General features: G+C 38.5%; 3 protein-coding genes across 4 annotated transcripts; 2 read left to right on the forward strand and 1 right to left on the reverse strand.

The window, feature by feature from the left end:
* The first annotated feature begins 810 nt into the window (after positions 1 to 810).
* Positions 811 to 6,858, forward strand: carmine (AP-3 complex subunit carmine). 2 transcript variants are annotated; one of them, XM_046615820.2, is made up of 10 exons: positions 811 to 1,037; positions 1,120 to 1,304; positions 1,443 to 1,677; positions 1,756 to 1,915; positions 2,016 to 2,129; positions 2,202 to 2,381; positions 2,557 to 2,715; positions 2,810 to 2,860; positions 2,963 to 3,130; positions 6,732 to 6,858. In XM_046615820.2, exons 1-9 carry the CDS (start codon positions 1,003 to 1,005, stop codon positions 3,095 to 3,097), a joined length of 1,254 nt encoding a protein of 417 aa, XP_046471776.1. In that variant the 5' UTR covers positions 811 to 1,002; the 3' UTR covers positions 3,098 to 3,130; positions 6,732 to 6,858. The 2 variants fall into 2 exon arrangements, with proteins under 2 accessions (XP_046471776.1, XP_046471775.1); XM_046615819.2 differs by lacking the exon at positions 6,732 to 6,858 and having other exon boundaries at positions 2,963 to 3,156.
* Positions 3,059 to 6,027, reverse strand: LOC124213971 (transcriptional adapter 1). Its single transcript, XM_046615821.2, has 7 exons — positions 5,774 to 6,027; positions 5,493 to 5,529; positions 5,170 to 5,403; positions 4,462 to 4,665; positions 4,157 to 4,305; positions 3,729 to 3,891; positions 3,059 to 3,458 (listed from the first exon to the last, which is right to left on the reverse strand). Exons 1-7 carry the CDS (start codon positions 5,842 to 5,844, stop codon positions 3,327 to 3,329), a joined length of 990 nt encoding a protein of 329 aa, XP_046471777.1. The 5' UTR covers positions 5,845 to 6,027; the 3' UTR covers positions 3,059 to 3,326.
* Positions 5,993 to 8,550, forward strand: MED18 (mediator complex subunit 18). Its single transcript, XM_046615823.2, has 2 exons — positions 5,993 to 6,486; positions 6,732 to 8,550. Exons 1-2 carry the CDS (start codon positions 6,281 to 6,283, stop codon positions 7,180 to 7,182), a joined length of 657 nt encoding a protein of 218 aa, XP_046471779.1. The 5' UTR covers positions 5,993 to 6,280; the 3' UTR covers positions 7,183 to 8,550.
* Positions 8,551 to 15,667: the final 7,117 nt, after the last annotated feature.

Raw genomic sequence — 15,667 nt, forward strand, 5'->3', positions numbered from 1 at the left:
CGTAATTTTTCGAACAAACTGTAAGGCCTTAGTGTTGCTTGCGATTTCTGGGAACGGTAAACTTTTTCAGTCCAAAAATGATAACCAGAACTCTTTTGGATCAACAACTGCAAATGTGCGCCAAAATTTGGGAGAATTTCTCCGTTTTTCGCCTGTGACTTTTGATCCACAGCTCCTAGCAACTTTAGACTATGCATAATCGATTATTTTTACTTTATAATATATCGAAACAGCTTCTGAAATCATTAATTTTAGTGTTTTTTGAACAAAATCCAGTGAGCAACCATAATTTTTATAGCTGTCATTTCAGAGGCAACAAGTTTTTGGTTCCGAGATTTTTTCACCCGCCGCCCGAGCTTTGCATCACTTTTTGACAAATCAAGATTTTTACATGATGAACTCACGCACAATTTTGCTGTCCTGCCGTTTACGTATACAAACGAGATAACAAGCTTTTGCTGTAGAAGTAATTTTCAAGTGTTTTCCAATTAATTGGGAGAACACAGAAATGATGACATGAGCATTTTTACAGTAACTATTGCGAAGTCATAATAAAACCAATTAATGTATTCGTACATAGGTATCTAGTATCCTTACTGCAATTCGATAAAATGGATAGTTCATCAGTATCAGCAAGTTTTCAAATACTTTCTGAAAATATTGTCAATTTTGGCTGGAAAAGTGCGAAAAGTTAGGAACCGTTCTCGCATCAGTCACTAAAATTCACCAATATATCAAATCTATCGAATTCTTTACAACAGTCAATGAACCGGCGCATTTTGTTACCAGGATCTACATATTGACTTGACCGTTACGAGACACGCCAGATATTCATTTGCTGCAGATATCTGTACTGCAAAATGGGGGTGTGAACGAGGCTTAAGAATACGAGATAAACTCACCGTGTCTCAAACCATCCAAGTGTCACTTACCTGTCAACATATTAAAGTTTCCTCAGAATAACTCCGAGTTGAGTTATTCTTCTCAGCCATCAAGGAGAAAATGATTCACAGTTTATTTATAATAAATTCATCAGGGTAAGTTTGTTTCTATATAACAAGTTAGTTCATAAACCTGAGAAATAACCGTGACATAGCCTAAAAATTTGTCACCATTCAGAGATGTATTTATGGAAAAACATTGGAAAAGTGCGGTCGCGCGATCCCTGTGTGATTATTTTTTTGACCAACAACGTAGAGTTTCTTCACCTGAAGACACGCCACCAGTTATTGCAACACCGCATCATTATTTGATCAGCATATATCGCTGCAATATGTTTTTTGTCGCTGTGTGTATGACGGAAGGTACGCTGTTGCTAAATGCTTCATAGTATTATATCTTTGCTAATTTTAATGTGATCTCATCATTTTTGTTACATTGGTTAATTACAGTTATAATTCTCACGCTGCTGGTAAATATTACATACTTATCGACTGTTTCAGTTCCACCACTGTTTGTTATCGAGTTTTTACACAGAGTAGTAGACACGTTTGAAGACTACTTCAGTGAATGTACAGAAACAATAATAAAAGAGAATTATGTTGTTGTTTATGAATTGTTGGACGAAATGTTAGACAATGGTTTTCCATTGGCGACAGAATCAAATATCCTCAAAGAACTGATTAAACCACCCAATATTTTAAGAACGATAGCTAATACCGTAACAGGGAAGTCTAAGTAAGTAAAATAACATTACTACTACTGCTATGAGTACAGTAATACTGACAGTCGCTTACCATATTGTACAATTTTCAGTGTGAGTGCAATCTTGCCAAGTGGCCAATTGTCAAATGTACCCTGGCGAAGAACGGGTGTTAAATACACAAATAATGAAGCTTACTTCGATGTTGTTGAGGAAGTTGATGCTATAATTGACAAAACTGGGGCAACAGTTTTTGCAGAAATCCAAGGCTATGTATGAATCGTAAAGTTATATTTTGTAAAAGAAATTCTCATAAACCAGAAATGGAAGCTCTTAATGAATCATATGATAACAAGGCAATATTAATTTTCAGATTGATTGCTGTATTAAATTGAGTGGCATGCCTGATCTCACACTTTCATTCATGAATCCAAGATTATTTGATGATGTCAGCTTCCATCCATGTGTTAGGTTCAAGCGATGGGAGGTTTGTGTCTACATTTATAACATAAATGTAAACAATATTGACTCACAGGCAGAATAACTTATACTATTTTAGTCCGAGAGAATATTGTCCTTCATTCCACCAGATGGTAACTTCCGACTTCTGTCCTACCATATCGGGTCGCAAAGTATTGTGGCAATTCCTATATACGTAAGGCATAATATAAGCCTAAAGGAATCTGGTGGCGGCAGATTGGATATTACAGTTGGGCCTAAACAAACTGTTGGACGAACTGTAAGCAATTTTATGCAATCTTTTAAGCTTTGAATATGTTTGAAAAAAACTGTAAGTGACTTGCAGTTCGTAAAACTATTTTTATGCTGTGTTAATTTCATACATTATATCTGATATTTACGGATCAAGATAAGGACAAGGGTTGTGATTGATATTGCTTAATTCTCTTTTTTAGGTAGAAAATGTTAATATCGAAATTCCCATGCCAAAATCAGTGTTAAATTGTAGTTTGGTACCCAATCAAGGAAAGTACTCTTTTGATCCAGTCAGTAAAGTACTTGTGTGGGATATTGGAAGAATAGATGTTGCGAAATTGCCCAATCTTCGAGGAAGTGTAAGTTGCAATAGAAAAAATTCAACAATACTAATAATACTACAAAAAACAAAATTTTGACTGACTTCATTGTTGTCATTTCTTAATTTTCAAGATCACTATTCAAAATGGGGCGACCGTCACAGAATCAAATCCTGCTATCAATGTAAGTCTCATTATCATAACAAGTTTATTTTAGCATTGTCTCAACTTCGTATACTCGTAATGACGTCTAATAAGGAATCGTTCTAAACGCTTTTACTTTTAGGTTCATTTCACAATCAACCAGCTTGCTGTGTCTGGCTTGAAAGTAAACAGGCTCGACATGTATGGTGAAAAATATAAGCCGTTCAAAGGTGTAAAATATATTACAAAAGCTGGTAGATTTCAAATCAGAATGTGAATCCCCACCGCTATCAATTTTAATATATCAAAGGTAGAAAATATATTACTTATTACAAATTTTTGTGAGTTAATACAATTCTGGTACCATCAAAACCTCAATATTTTTGCTCCTAGATTTACCAATAATTCTTCCACTATCGAAATCTGCCATTAACTTACAAACGAAAACAACAGAACAACTTACGTTTAACAATTATTTTGCACTACTCTAAATTCTACTTCTTTTGTCACGTTCTTAAATTTTTACACAGTATTTTCCTTGCCTCCAAATCTTCCCAGGTTGGGTGCGTAGCATATGTATGTAGACGTTCCATATTAGTTGCATAAATTGTATGATTGTTGATGAGATTCTTGTGGATCTATGGTCAAATATTGTCAAGTATATGCATAATGCAACAGTGTAGTGATGCAAATATTTGGTGAAAAACATTGGAGAAATGTCCTATATTTTCACTAATTCAACGTATTTACGTAAGATTAATGATCTCATTCAAGACAGTAAACAGTTGTGAGTTTCAAAATTTATATCCTGTTATTTTTTCCAAGAATTGGTTTGTTGTTATACTCATCCGAATATTTAGGCATATTTAATTAACCCACCGTAACAAATATATTCATCAAACTCATACCTTCAATGCTTTTTGAAGATTAGCCACATTAACAGGATCGGGAGTCGGTGAGGTAGTTTGTGTTGAACATGCCAATGCAAATGCATTTGCTTGTTCCGCTTCTTCGAGTGTTTGCTTCATTGCAGGTACTTGTCCTTCAGGCTCCACTATATTTGTAGCCATACTGGATAATTCATATATTATTCGTTATAGACGCACACATGAAATTTACGGAAAATCTAGCACTATCCTTTTACATACTCTATCAAATTCGAAAATAAATAGGAGGCTTTAAACTATGATTGAAATTCGAAGAAGTCAAATCGGTACAAAAAAATTTCAGAAATAAGGGAATAAGCACTAAAGTAACGATCTTATGCAAAATGTAACATTAGTCCCTACTTCCAGCCTATTCCGATTTTATTCATAAATATGAATCTATGCTGTACCTAAAATTTGACGTGTTGGTTATGTAGGATGTATTTCTGGTCCATGAACTGGGTACTGGTTCACCTATGTTATGAATAAATGATCCTTCTCGCACCGAGAAACCTTTCCGTCGAGTTATTACGGCTGTGAGTATATTTTTGAGAAATACCTGTAAGTATGAGAATTGGGTTGTTATTTTTCACTCACATCATGGGTAAAACCGACTGAAGAATAGAATAAACAATGTACTTTCCCGAATCCAGAACATTGCACAATCTGATTACTTCAGTATAGCAAAATTCTCGCAGCTATAGCATATTCGTACCTGAGTAGCAGCTATAATTATTTGAGCTGTATTTTCTTCAGCTCCATCCATATTATTCTCCCATGCAGCAAGCATTAGTCTAGCTAAAACGAAGGTACGATCTGGCAGCAAAAGCTCTTGCGCGCTGGAATGATTGGCACCTATAGGTTCGTCTCCAACCAGCGACGAACTTTGGCCCAAGACTTCAACGTAGACATCTGCAGGCTGAAATATGCAGCTTTTATATTCTTAACATAAATTTTCTCAGGTTGTATTTGCTTTTTTTTCATACAAAAATATCTGCTTTCAAATATTTGACACAGCCTTATGGCCACTTTATACATATTTCCAGAGACCAATAATGAATGAATACTTCTATATGTTAGCAATAAAATATCAAATTCCTAACAGATACCCATTTAACACTATAGTGCCTGCTATCGCACATTCACTAATTTGGCAAAATGGCAATTTTTATTTATGAGTTCATGAATTTTAATCAAACATTTTGGAAGAGAGTTACAGGCTCTCTGGTATCCTAAGGTCTTGAAATCATAAGTTCATCGACAGGTAATTAATGGCAAAAATGTTTAAAACTAAATTTTTACAAAATTTTAACTGAAATATGTATAGCAGTTTTAAAAAATAATATTCTTCAACTGAATCCGAGTACTGGCACTATATGGTTAATCACGGATTTTTTAATATTATTCCAAAACAGCTTCTTACTTCAAAATTTGATTTGTCTGTTTTATATTTTCGTTTCAATCGCAGCCTTTTCTCTAGCATTTTTTCTTTATCAAGATGAGCATTTGTATGATTGTGTTTGTTAGTTCGGACTGTTGTCACAGACGCTAACCCCTGTACTTTGTTGAACAAGCAGAGTAGAAATTCATTGTGCAAATGGACTTGATCCTCAGTCATAATGTTGCGCGCCTCGCAGTCAAATTCTTCTTTAGTTGTCTGAGAAAATCAAATAAGTGTATGATTAAAAAAAAAAAAGTAGCAAAACGATTCTTGGATATCAAGACTCAGGTAAGATATTGGTGTACCTTCATCTGAAACCACAGCTTCATTTTTTCAAAGTACCTGTAACCACAATATGATAATTAAGTATGTGTACACCCAAAGTCCATTGCGATTCCAAGGAAATCAGTAAAGGGTGAATTCAAAGTGACAGATCAGAAAGGTTTTTAACCGCTGTATTAGTATAATCAGTTATTACAGTATCATACCAAGATCAGGTTGTCGCAATATTTACAAAAGGTAATTGAGCTCAAATTGTATACACACATTGCACACATAATGTTGAGTGACATAAAAACAAACTTACAGTTTTGCGTTATCACCTAGCGATGCGACAAGGCTTTTTCTTGCTACGGTCAACTCTTTCGACGATGTCATACCGCAATCGAACCGTTCGAATTTATTTTGTGACAATAAACAGACATCTATTTGCACGCGACTCTTACATTGACATTTCGACACCTAACAACATAAGCGAACTCACTAACACGATCGTATAAAGTTGTTATATTGTTCCTCTTACATCGTGACATTGTTGCGTGCAAACGAGAAAGCAATTTTGTGCAGATTTGTGAACGTTGAGTGCGTCAGATGCGCGCGCATCAAAGTTTAATAAATTTCAATCACAAGGTTGGCGACAATGATTGTTGACAATTTGTTGGGAACAGGGAAAATTGACTGTATGCAGGCTGCAGTGACTTAACCTCGCAAAGAGACCAAATACGACGATCGGACAATGACAATTTACCCCATTCTGTAGCGACAAATCCATTAACATACCGCAGTAGAAAGTATAATTAAATACTCTGCCAAAATGGCAAGTCAAATAAGTACAGCGATGGACAGCTTAAATGCTGCTGTAAAGTCGAATATAATACCAAACCAAGAATACCTTCTGCAAGGTTCGGTTATGGACAGTGCGGTGGAAGTCTTATTGCAAAGATTGAGAGGATTGTGCGATAACGTTGATAGTAGGCCGGAGACTTTTCGTGATCATGAAATGTGTTTCAGTATCAGGAGGTAAATCTCATTCTCTTTTTGCTGGTATACATTGTCGTTATTCACCCAGAGTGCTTAGTACTTCACATTGTTTGCATATTTTCTAGGTTTCAGATGCGGCTTTAAAATTGTAACTTGCCTATTGTGACAATTTATATTTCACGATAATAATATAATGAGCCATTATTTTCTTCCAGCAAAATTTAAAAATTTACTTTGTGTTTTAAAAAAGAAGAGCATTTCAAATATAAATTTTAACCTTTCAGAGGTCCTCCGCCAGAACAACCATTGTCGCTGAGGGTGAGAAGAGCCTTAGATCATCAGGATATGCCTTGGCAGCTACGTTACATCGGACAACCCGAGCTAGGTGACAAGTCTAGACCGACAATAGTGCGAAGCAGTATAGACATTGCAACAAGCAGTACAGTTGTTGAATTCCTCACAGAATTGGGATGTAGAATAGATTTTGAGTATATTGTACAGGGATACATGTTCCGAAAGGGTAGAATGAAAGTAACTGTAGCAAAAATATTTAAAATGGTTCAAGTGAAAATACCGGATAATGTAGAACCCATATCTCAAAGCTACTTGGTCGAATTGAGCGTGCTTGCTCCACGTGGACAAGATGCAATAGCTGAAGACATGAGAATATTCGCCGAACAGTTAAGACCTTTAGTTCAGCTTGAAAAAATTGATTATAAACGACTGAGTCATTAGGGGGTTTAGAATCAGTGTCCATAAATGAATCACTGATGAATAGTTCCTAATATACAATTGGGTACAATGTTGTCTTTTCAGATTTCAGTGTGCGAGAACTATATAGCAGAAATGATAATACATCGTAGTTCTCTTATTGCGAATTTTCAAGAGGAATCTTTATGCAAGTATTATTTCAATATTTCCTACTGCAATGACCCATAGAGATTTTTTATATTGTACTATTGGATATTTACATTTGAATCAGATCCATAAAATTAGAATGAATTTGTAAAGTATTGAACAAAGTCCAATAAAGATCCGACATCGATGCTACAATTAGTCATGTTATGATACAGAAACTACTAATTTTTAACTCTTCGAATGAAGTAAAGTATTTTAAAATAATGAATAAGTACTCGCAACTGAAATTGAACTCAATCTCATTTTTAAATCTCCAACACCTACCGAACTCAATAAATATGAACTCTTGTGATTATTGCAAAAGTGTGATGAGCATGATAAAAGGGATACTAGAAGATACGTGATTTCCTGATAATCTGTTATGATTGTCAAACACCTGCAGCATGTAATTTGAGGGATGGTTGAAAGTTTGTACTATGTCTATGATAAGGCAGGACTATACCAATCATTTGCTCAGGGATGTAGGACTAATGGATGCAGTATGAGATTGGCTGGGCAGCAAAATAACAATGTGAAGAGAGATAATGAGTGTAAGGGTCACTAATTGTAAGCCACATTGGATCGTACCTTTCAACCGGAATTTTAAGGATTAGGTAATGGTACTTGATATCCTTTTAATATTGACTAACCATTTCCTCCCAGTTAGGAAGGCAGAGTGAAAAAAGTACTATGAGGTAGTCTAGCAATTTGTAAATGCTGGAAGGTAAATAAAAAAATTAGTTAGTATTAAATCGTTTAGTAAATAATCCTTAATGGTTAAAGAAAAGAACCGATGCAAAATTCTCGGGCCATTTTAACTAGATTAACTGGGAATGGAGAGTCGAGAGTTGCGTTATTGAAAATGAATCCGTGGATATTGATAACTCAAATGGCTTCGCGTTGTCGATCAGGTAACGATTATGCACCCACATCAATGTTTCGAGTATCAATGTTTTTGATTGATGGGTTTTAAAGTCGATATATCGATAATCGATGGAAAATATTGGACTATCGACATCATCATGTCAGGAATAAATTGAATTTCTGTGCCAACATCTGTCGGTAACTCATCTATAGAACTTTTCTATTAAATTTCTCACTGTTAATTAGAATGTTTCAATAATTTAATTTTATCCAATGTAATTTATATTTAGTTCTCATATTTTATTTTTATTTTGAATAATAATGATAATTCAAAACTTGAAATTTCTGCGTTCATTATTCTGTCTACAATTGTATCTAAAATTTTTGAGTAATGTAGTCTATATGTATACATATATTAGTTACAGCCAACGTAGTGTCGGTAGTGTCGGCTATTTATGCACGGTGAGTAAAACATTTTCATAATATTTAATGGCAATTTTGCAATGGTGGTCGTTGGAGGTGATTAGCGGTGGTCGTAGGTGGACGAGAGTGATGAGGATTTGTGCACTGTGAGTACTTCGTTCGAAGGTATTGATACAAGTAGGATCAGGATCAGGAGTAGGGGTGGTAGTGGGAGTGGGAGTAAGAGTAAAATTAGGAGTAGGATCGGAAGTAGGAGTAGGAATAGGAGAAAGATCGGGAGTAGGAGTAGAAGTAGGAGTAGGGTGGGGTTGGGGGGGTGGGGTAGGGTAGGGCCCTAGCCCAATCGACTTCTGTCGCAAAATTACGTCAAAATAGTGCATGAAAGAATTTATTCCAGCAATTTTCGAAATCGCGAAAATTTTCGCCAAAGATGCAGTGGAGTTAGACTTACTTTTTCTTCATTCTTGGAACCCAAAGTTTTTGGTCTCAGATTCAATTTCAATGACCCTTACCTGACTAATTGGATCCTCAGGAACTCAGAAAACGCAGCGAAAAGAGCGCAGGACCAACAGGACAGAAACGGCGAGCGAAAAAGCACCTGCTGAAAAATATCGAAAACACAGGATCGGATTTTTTGGCTGTAACTTTTGATGCGTTGATCGCAGCGTATTGGGACAGCGCCCAGTCGACTTCTGTCGCAAAATTACGTCGAAATAGTGCATGAAAGAATTTATTCCAGCACTTCACAAATTGCAGAAATTTTCGTAAAACGTAAAAAAGACGTTAGAGAGAGCAAAAGACAAGCATTAGAGAAATGACGCAGAAAATCTTTCGTTTTCCGGCTGTAACTCTTGATCCGTCACTTGCAGCATATTCGGGTTGCAGGCAATCGATTCCTCTCGCTAAATGCATGAACTCGGAACAGTGCATCAAAGAATTGATTCCAGCATTTTTTTAAATCGTTGAAATTTCCGTCAGAAGTCTAAGGTGGTTAAGTTGAATTTCTTTCGTGATTTTCAGAGCAAAGAACATTTCGACTCGTTAGCTGAGGCTTAGAATCGAAACGTTGTTTTAGCTGGTCGCAAGTGAAGTATCTGCGTTGGGTGGAGGAGCAGAATTGTTTATCAAAAAGTATTCGGATGGAAAAAAATTCAGAGTAACTGTCATACATCACGGATGCGCTAATTTTGAACGAGATGAAATGGATGCTTCGTATATGAGACAGTATTTAACGCTGCGTAGTGATTTAAGGACCTAGAAAGGTGATAGGGAGAGAAAGAACGACGCTTCTTAACATTTAAAGTGTATTTTAACACACATTTAAAAGATACGAGCGAAATTTTTCGTCATCCAACTGTCGCAGAACGGCAGCGTTATTAGCCGACCCGTTCACTGAAGAATATATCTTCAGTCAACGGCTGACCATCGAAGGGCCTGGCCGCTTGAGTCTGGAATCGGCAGGAGAGATAAAGTGTGTATTTCTTGTATGAAATGTGAAACCTAAAATCATTGTACATCATATCATATCATCATACATCATACATCGTACATCATACATCGTACATCATACATCATCATACATAGTATCAAAGGTTGAAACCAAAGTTTGGATGTCGGATGTTCAGAAAGTGACGTCACCAATTCCAAATCAGCTAGCCGAATTCCTCAGTCTGGAAACAACCGCGCAGTAGAGCGGACGGATGAGAGTCGCGCTCCGCAAATTTCGAGTACCGGGTTCTCAACCTCCCGGATCCCGCGCTTCGGGTCCGCTACGTATTTCGAGTACCGGGTTCTCAACCTCCCAGATCTCGCGCTTCGGGTCCGCTACGCGGTGAAACCTCGACTTCCAGGATAAGCGCTCCGTGGTTCCTGGTTCATGTTTACAATAAATTATTTCAATTCGTTTTTCGCGCAACCCCAAATTCGGTACCTGTCAGTCCGCTAATAAAATTTCTCGACTTCCAGGATAAGCGCTCCGTGGTTCCTGGTTCATGTTTACAATAAATTATTTCAATTCGTTTTTCGCGCAACCCCAAATTCGGTACCTGTCAGTCCGCTAATAAAATTTCTCGACTTCCAGGATAAGCGCTCCGTAGTTCCCGGTTCATGTTTACAATAAATAATTTCAATTCGTTTTTCGCGCAACCCCAAATTCCGTAGCTGTCAGTCCGCTAATAAAATTTCTCGACTTCCAGGATAAGCGCTCCGTATTTCCTGGTTCATGTTTACAATAAATTATTTCAATTCGTTTTTCGCGCAACCCCAAATTCGGTAGCTGTCAGTCCGCTATTAAAATTTCTCAACTTCGAGGATAAGCGCTCCGTATTTCCTGGTTCATGTTTACAATAAATTATTTCAATTCGTTTTTCGCGCAAGCCCATATTCAGTAGCTGTCAGTCCGCTAATAAAATTTCTCGACTTCCAGGATAAGCGCTCCGTATTTCCTGGTTCATGTTTACAATAAATTATTTCAATTCGTTTTTCGCGCAACCCCAAATTCGGTAGCTGTCAGTCCGCTAATAAAATTTCTCAACTTCGAGGATAAGCGCTCCGTATTTCCTGGTTCATGTTTACAATAAATTATTTCAATTCGTTTTTCGCGCAAGCCCATATTCAGTAGCTGTCAGTCCGCTAATAAAATTTCTCGACTTCCAGGATAAGCGCTCCGTGGTTCCCGGTTCATGTTTACAATAAATTATTTCAATTCGTTTTTCGCGCAACCCCAAATTCGGTAGCTGTCAGTCCGCTAATAAAATTTCTCAACTTCGAGGATAAGCGCTCCGTATTCCCTGGTTCATGTTTACAATAAATTATTTCAATTCGTTTTTCGCGCAAGCCCATATTCAGTAGCTGTCAGTCCGCTAATAAAATTTCTCGACTTCCAGGATAAGCGCTCCGTATTTCCTGGTTCATGTTTACAATAAATTATTTCAATTCGTTTTTCGCGCAACCCAAATTCGGTAGCTGTCAGTCCGCTAATAAAATTTCTCAACTTCGAGGATAAGCGCTCCGTATTTCCTGGTTCATGTTTACAATAAATTATTTCAATTCGTTTTTCGCGCAAGCCCATATTCAGTAGCTGTCAGTCCGCTAATAAAATTTCTCGACTTCCAGGATAAGCGCTCCGTGGTTCCCGGTTCATGTTTACAATAAATTATTTCAATTCGTTTTTCGCGCAACCCCAAATTCGGTAGCTGTCAGTCCGCTAATAAAATTTCTCGACTTCCAGGATAAGCGCTCCGTGGTTCCCGGTTCATGTTTACAATAAATAATTTCAATTCGCTTTTCGCGCAACCCCAAATTCCGTAGCTGTCAGTCCGCTAATAAAATTTCTCGACTTCCATCAACCATTATCGATGGTTGTTCGAGGTGGTTGAAGGTGGTCGGAGGTGGACGAGGAGGAGGACGAGGAGGACGAGGATTTGTGCTGGGTGAGTAAAACACTTTTATAATATTTGATGGCAATTGTACTTATATTTCATCTGAAATATTACAAACTTGTCACGTTTACAATAAATTATTTCAATTCATTTTTCGGGCAAGCACATATTCACTAGCTATGAATAATCTTATACAATTTATTATATTATTAATTAATCAATTAATATTCTTATAATATTTAATGGCAATTGTACTTATATTTCATCTGAAATATTACAAACTTGTCACGTTTACAATAAATTATTTCAATTCATTTTTCGTGCAAGCACATATTCAGTAGCTATGAATAATCTTGTACAATTTATCACATTATTAATTAATTGAATAATTACATTAATCCTTACACAATATTTTTGATGTATTCCTATACTAAAAATATTCATTACTATTCCAGGTATTACCTGAGGTGGTCGGAGGTGGACGAGGAGGAGGACGAGCTGGAGGAGGCGGGGGACCAGGTGGACGAGGAGGAGGACGAGGTGAACGAGGAGGAGGCGGGGTGGGTCGTGGGAGAGGAGAGGAAAGGAGGGGAGGGGGAGGGGCCGGGAAGGGGGAGAGGTGGGCGGGGAGGGTGAAGGGTCGGGAAGGGAAGGGAAGGGAAGGGAAGGGAAGGGAAGGGGCGGGGAGGGGAGGGGCAGGGAAGGGGAAGGGGAGGGGGAGGGGAAGGGAGAGAGGGAGGGAGGGAGGGAGGGAGGGTGGGAGGGAGGGTGGGAGGGCGGGAGGGAGAGAGTGGAGGACGGATGTCGATGCGAGCCCGTTAGAGTTAATAGAGCAGTACACCCCCCCCCCCCCGCCCTCCCTCCCTCCCGCCCTCCCGCCCTCCCGCCCTCCCTCCCGCCCTCCCGCCCTCCCTCCCGCCCTCCCGCCCTCCCCCCTGCCCCCTCCCCCCTCCCCCCTCCCCCTTCCGTCCCCCCTCCCCCTTCCGTCCCCCCTCCCCGCCCGCCACTCCCCCTTCCCTGCCCCTCCCCCTCCCCTCCTCTGAGGAGAGGAGAGGTCCTCTCCCACGACCCACCCCGCCTCCTCCTCGTCCACCTCGTCCTCCTCCTCGTCCACCTCGTCCTCCTCCTCGTCCACCTGGTCCTCCGCCTCGTCCAGCTCGTCCTCCTCCTCGTCCACCTCCGACCACCTCGGGTAATACCTGAAATAGTAATGAATATTTTTAGTATAGGAATACATCAAAAATATTGTGTAAGGATTAATGTAATTATTCAATTAATTAATAATGTAATAAATTGTACAAGATTATTCATAGCTACTGAATATGTGCTTGCACGAAAAAAGAATTGAAATAATTTATTGTAAACGTGACAAGTTTGTGATATTTCAGATGAAATATAATTACAATTGCCATTAAATATTATAAGAATATTAATTGATTAATTAATAATATAATAAATTGTATGAGATTATTCATAGCTAGTGAATATGTGCTTGCCCGAAAAATGAATTGAAATAATTTATTGTAAACGTGACAAGTTTGTAATATTTCAGATGAAATATAAGTACAATTGCCATCAAATATTATAAAAGTGTTTTACTCACCCAGCACAAATCCTCGTCCTCCTCGTCCTCCTCCTCGTCCACCTCCGACCACCTTCAACCACCTCGAACAACCATCGATAATGGTTGATGGAAGTCGAGAAATTTTATTAGCGGACTGACAGCTACGGAATTTGGAGTTGCGCGAAAAACGAATTGAAATTATTTATTGTAAACATGAACCGGGAACTACGGAGCGCTTATCCTGGAAGTCGAGAAATTTTATTAGCGGACTGACAGCTACCGAATTTGGGGTTGCGCGAAAAACGAATTGAAATAATTTATTGTAAACATGAACCGGGAACCACGAAGCGCTTATCCTGGAAGTCGAGAAATTTTATTAGCGGACTGACAGCTACCGAATTTGGGGTTGCGCGAAAAACGAATTGAAATAATTTATTGTAAACATGAACCGGGAACCACGGAGCGCTTATCCTGGAAGTCGAGAAATTTTATTAGCGGACTGACAGGTACCGAATTTGGGGTTGCGCGAAAAACGAATTGAAATAATTTATTGTAAACATGAACCAGGAACCACGGAGCGCTTATCCTGGAAGTCGAGAAATTTTATTAGCGGACTGACAGCTACCGAATTTGGGGTTGCGCGAAAAACGAATTGAAATAATTTATTGTAAACATGAACCAGGAAATACGGAGCGCTTATCCTGGAAGTCGAGAAATTTTATTAGCGGACTGACAGCTACTGAATATGGGCTTGCGCGAAAAACGAATTGAAATAATTTATTGTAAACATGAACCAGGAAATACGGAGCGCTTATCCTGGAAGTCGAGAAATTTTATTAGCGGACTGACAGCTACGGAATTTGGGGTTGCGCGAAAAACGAATTGAAATTATTTATTGTAAACATGAACCGGGAACTACGGAGCGCTTATCCTGGAAGTCGAGAAATTTTATTAGCGGACTGACAGCTACCGAATTTGGGGTTGCGCGAAAAACGAATTGAAATAATTTATTGTAAACATGAACCGGGAACCACGAAGCGCTTATCCTGGAAGTCGAGAAATTTTATTAGCGGACTGACAGCTACCGAATTTGGGGTTGCGCGAAAAACGAATTGAAATAATTTATTGTAAACATGAACCAGGAAATACGGAGCGCTTATCCTGGAAGTCGAGAAATTTTATTAGCGGACTGACAGCTACGGAATTTGGGGTTGCGCGAAAAACGAATTGAAATTATTTATTGTAAACATGAACCGGGAACTACGGAGCGCTTATCCTGGAAGTCGAGAAATTTTATTAGCGGACTGACAGCTACCGAATTTGGGGTTGCGCGAAAAACGAATTTAAATAATTTATTGTAAACATGAACCAGGAACCACGGAGCGCTTATCCTGGAAGTCGAGAAATTTTATTAGCGGACTGACAGGTACCGAATTTGGGGTTGCGCGAAAAACGAATTGAAATAATTTTTTGTAAACATGAACCGGGAACCACGGAGCGCTTATCCTGGAAGTCGAGAAATTTTATTAGCGGACTGACAGCTACCGAATTTGGGGTTGCGCGAAAAACGAATTGAAATAATTTATTGTAAACATGAACCGGGAACCACGGAGCGCTTATCCTGGAAGTCGAGAAATTTTATTAGCGGACTGACAGGTACCGAATTTGGGGTTGCGCGAAAAACGAATTGAAATAATTTATTGTAAACATGAACCAGGAAATACGGAGCGCTTATCCTGGAAGTCGAGAAATTTTATTAGCGGACTGACAGCTACTGAATATGGGCTTGCGCGAAAAACGAATTGAAATAATTTATTGTAAACATGAACCAGGAAATACGGAGCGCTTATCCTGGAAGTCGAGAAATTTTATTAGCGGACTGACAGCTACGGAATTTGGGGTTGCGCGAAAAACGAATTGAAATTATTTATTGTAAACATGAACCGGGAACTACGGAGCGCTTATCCTGGAAGTCGAGAAATTTTATTAGCGGACTGACAGGTACCGAATTTGGGGTTGCGCGAAAAACGAATTGAAATAATTTATTGTAAACATGAACCAGGAACCACGGAGCGCTTATCCTGGAAGTCGA

The sequence above is a fragment of the Neodiprion pinetum genome, chromosome 3, assembly GCF_021155775.2.
Source record: "Neodiprion pinetum isolate iyNeoPine1 chromosome 3, iyNeoPine1.2, whole genome shotgun sequence".
Classification (NCBI taxonomy): Eukaryota; Metazoa; Arthropoda; class Insecta; order Hymenoptera; family Diprionidae; genus Neodiprion; species Neodiprion pinetum.

What these genes read in the sequence shown, in the direction of transcription:
- carmine (XM_046615820.2), top strand. Translation starts at nt 1,003, where the DNA reads ATGATTCACAGTTTATTTATAATAAATTCATCAGG. An exon ending in ACCGTAACAGGGAAGTCTAA is followed by an intron (nt 1,678 to 1,755) that starts GTAAGTAAAATA and finishes TACAATTTTCAG; the next exon opens with TGTGAGTGCAATCTTGCCAA. An exon ending in TGCCCAATCTTCGAGGAAGT is followed by an intron (nt 2,716 to 2,809) that starts GTAAGTTGCAAT and finishes TTAATTTTCAAG; the next exon opens with ATCACTATTCAAAATGGGGC.
- LOC124213971 (XM_046615821.2), bottom strand. Translation starts at nt 5,844, where the DNA reads ATGACATCGTCGAAAGAGTTGACCGTAGCAAGAAAAAGCCTTGTCGCA. An exon ending in CTAGGTGATAACGCAAAACT is followed by an intron (nt 5,530 to 5,773) that starts GTAAGTTTGTTT and finishes TTGTGGTTACAG; the next exon opens with GTACTTTGAAAAAATGAAGC. An exon ending in CAGACAAATCAAATTTTGAA is followed by an intron (nt 4,666 to 5,169) that starts GTAAGAAGCTGT and finishes TGCATATTTCAG; the next exon opens with CCTGCAGATGTCTACGTTGA.
- MED18 (XM_046615823.2), top strand. Translation starts at nt 6,281, where the DNA reads ATGGCAAGTCAAATAAGTACAGCGATGGACAGCTTAAATGCTGCTGTA. An exon ending in ATGTGTTTCAGTATCAGGAG is followed by an intron (nt 6,487 to 6,731) that starts GTAAATCTCATT and finishes TTAACCTTTCAG; the next exon opens with AGGTCCTCCGCCAGAACAAC.